The sequence below is a fragment of the Rhagoletis pomonella genome, unplaced genomic scaffold (assembly GCF_013731165.1).
Source record: "Rhagoletis pomonella isolate Grant_MI unplaced genomic scaffold, Rhpom_1.0 Rhpom_scaffold_00006, whole genome shotgun sequence".
Lineage (NCBI taxonomy): Eukaryota > Metazoa > Arthropoda > Insecta > Diptera > Tephritidae > Rhagoletis > Rhagoletis pomonella.
In genome coordinates this window covers 54,525,504-54,527,034 of record NW_023458560.1, presented here as the reverse complement: position 1 = coordinate 54,527,034, position 1,531 = coordinate 54,525,504, and the positions used below count along the sequence as shown (strand labels likewise).

At 56.6% G+C, this 1,531-nt stretch overlaps 2 protein-coding genes across 2 annotated transcripts in view; both read right to left on the bottom strand.

The window, feature by feature from the left end:
• Positions 1-1,531, bottom strand: part of LOC118740976 (protein escargot-like) — a 20,277-nt gene that overhangs the window by 8,874 nt on the left and 9,872 nt on the right. The window lies entirely within an intron of this gene.
• LOC118741497 (protein escargot-like) lies at positions 149-1,527 on the bottom strand (the record flags this gene model as incomplete). The annotated part of the gene is made up of 1 exon (XM_036473498.1): positions 149-1,527. A coding segment is annotated over one exon (1,230 nt), but the record flags the coding sequence as incomplete, so codon positions are not given.

The window sequence follows — 1,531 nt, the reverse complement described above, 5'->3', positions numbered from 1 at the left end:
TTTTTTTCTTGGGAGGGAGGGAGTTGGGAGATATGGGTTGGCTACATACGCTCGCGCCTGCGTTAGCTACTCATTTAGAATGATAGTTTGATAGATGCGCGCGCTGAAGCTTGCGTATGCAGGAGCTATTATTTTTTCTTGCTTTTCTTGCTTTTCTTGCTTGCTGATGGCTGGTGGTGGTGGGTGGTTTCGAACTAGGAACTAATTTTTGGTGGAACATGGCAGACTCGGCTTGGCCGCGCAGCTCTAACTTAGCTTTGCACTTTATTTACACTTCTCTGCTCTTCGCTCTGCACTCTAGTGCTCCACGAAGACTGGATAATTGTGCAACTCATGGGCGGACGCCATCGAATCAGCTACCAGCGCGCTGACACAACTGCTGCCGCTGCTGCTGTTACCGCTGCTACTATTCGCGCTTGCGCTGCTACCAGGACATCCGCCCTCGGAGTGTTTCGTCAGCAGGGACATGCGCGAGAAGGTCTTCGAACAGTTGCCGCACGAGTACTTCTTGATGTCGGAGTGCGTCTGCAGATGAGCGCGCAGATTGGAACGATCGGCAAAGGCGCGATGGCAGTGCTGGCAGCTGAAGGGCTTCTCGCCGGTGTGTGTGCGTATGTGGCCCTGCAGCAGCCAGGGGCGTGAGAATGCCTTGCCGCAGATGTTGCACTTGCAGGGCAGCGTATGGGTGCGTATGTGCATCTTGAGCGCACCCAGCGAAACGTAGGTCTTATCGCAGTCCTTGCAACTGAACGACTTCTTCACCTGATTACCTTCGGCGGCGGGACAATGGAATTGCTGGTGCTTGGTGAGGCCGGAGAAGGTGGAGTAGGATTTCTGGCAGTCGGGACACTGATAGCGCGGCGGTGCCGACTTGTCCTTCTTTGACGAGGATGTGGGCGTGCTGGGCGCTGAGCTGCTGTGTCCCAAGCTAGCATCACGTTTGTCACAGGCGTGGTGATCGCTTCTGCCGTGCGCTTTTTGTGGCGACGACTTTTGCAGCATGCTGTGCTTCAGCGACAAATCCTCAGGCAGCGCAGAGCAATGTGGCTCGGGTGTGATTGAGCGCATTGAGTAGTACGAGGACTCCGAGTAGGTGGGTGAGATCGGCGCATGCGGGTGATGGTGCGAATAACTCAATGGTGTCGGATAGCCAGCCGACTGATGCGTTGCGTGTTGCGAGTGATAGGCAGCTGCTGCTGCTGCTGCTGCAGCGGCGGCGGCGGTGGCCGCATTGGGCAGCGGGTAAGGCATGAAACGCTGCTGGTGCTGGTGGTGGTGGTGGTGGTGTTGGTGTTGTGATGGCGTTTGTTGTGGCAGTTGTCGCACGCCAATCGGCCGATGTATGATTTCGGAGCGCACAGGCGGCGACACTGAATTGGCGCGACCGTGCAGATAGTGCGGTGGCGGCGATAACGAACCCAACGAGTCGGCCGAAGGTGAGCTGGGCGAGAGCAAGTCGCCGCGCAGCGGTGAGATCTGTTGTGCCAAGTGTGGGTGATTGATGGTGCGATAGAATTCAGCAGTGTAGGGT